This window comes from Helobdella robusta (assembly GCF_000326865.2).
Source record: "Helobdella robusta unplaced genomic scaffold HELROscaffold_53, whole genome shotgun sequence".
Lineage (NCBI taxonomy): Eukaryota > Metazoa > Annelida > Clitellata > Rhynchobdellida > Glossiphoniidae > Helobdella > Helobdella robusta.
In genome coordinates, this window is record NW_008705278.1 from 972,584 (window position 1) to 973,743 (window position 1,160).

At 29.8% G+C, this 1,160-nt stretch overlaps 1 protein-coding gene across 1 annotated transcript in view; it reads right to left on the bottom strand.

The window, feature by feature from the left end:
- The window catches only part of HELRODRAFT_179333 (hypothetical protein), a gene marked incomplete at both ends in the record, with an annotated part of 5,820 nt that extends 5,371 nt beyond the window's left edge, over positions 1-449 (bottom strand). Inside the window, one exon of the mRNA XM_009028173.1 lies at positions 422-449. Coding sequence (XP_009026421.1) covers positions 422-449 — 28 coding nt within the window. The remainder of the gene's footprint in view (positions 1-421) is intronic.
- Between the last annotated feature and the right edge of the window lie 711 nt (positions 450-1,160).

Here is a 1,160-nt window from a genome sequence, read left to right on the forward strand (position 1 = left end):
CCAGTAAAATCAGTAAAATGTGTAAATTTACTTTAAAATGTGAGTGTGTGTAAATTTACCTCAATATTAACTGTCACTAGTACTACAAACATTTAATTAACTCAATTGATAACTTAATTACTACGTGAAAATTTACCTCAATATTAACTGTCACTAGTACTACAAACATTTAATTAACTCAATTGATAACTTAATTACTACGTGAAAAGGCTTACAAAGCAAAACAGAATCGTTCACACTATTATTTAATCTATAATGAATATAAATCTAATAACTTATGGTAGCTGTAACAGCAGTAGTAATTGAGTAATTTAGTAGCAGTATTTAAACTAAAACTACATTTAGAAAATCTAAATTTAAAAGTAAGCACATTACATCAAATTTGTCCTTTAAATGCCTAGATGCGTTAAAATATCCTTACGTAAGCACGTTCGATTCGCTCTTTGCATTTTGGGCTCAAGTGGCTAGCTTCATGAGCTCGCTATGAGCCTTATCACAGTTACCATGACTTCATCGTGTCTGATTTTACTTAAATTTTTCAATTCTTTCAAGGTAGATCAAAAACTTTTTTTGTTTGTGTGTATGTTTGTGTGTGTGTGGTGTGTGTGCGTGTGTTTTGTTTGCTTTAGTGTGCGAAAAAAGTTTGAAAACCCAGATTTGCCTTTGATATATGTTGTGATATATGCGTGTTTCTCTCTTTTTTTCTCTCTTTCTTTTTCTCTCGCTTTTTTTCTTTTTCTTTCTCTCTTCTTCTCTCTCTCTCTCCTTCTTTCTTTTTCTTACTTCTCTGTGTTATTTACGTATATGTGTGAATGTTTGTGTGAATGTGTTTGTATGTATTCAGTCGTTTGTCTGTGTGTTTCATATTAACATTATTTATTAATTATATTAAAAATTATGATAAATTATAGTTACCAATACAAATAGCAACGGTTTTAAGCTGGTTGATTGCTTGATTCATTGTCGCACTTGTTTCTATGACTGCGTAAAATATTGCTGATGTTGAAGCGTACCTACTTACATACAAATATCTGTATATATGTATGTATGTTTATTTGTATGTTTTGTGTGTGCGTGTATGTATGTGTGTGTAATTGTATATATTATGTATGTATGTGTGTATGTATGTATGTATGAATGTATATATGTATGTATGTTAA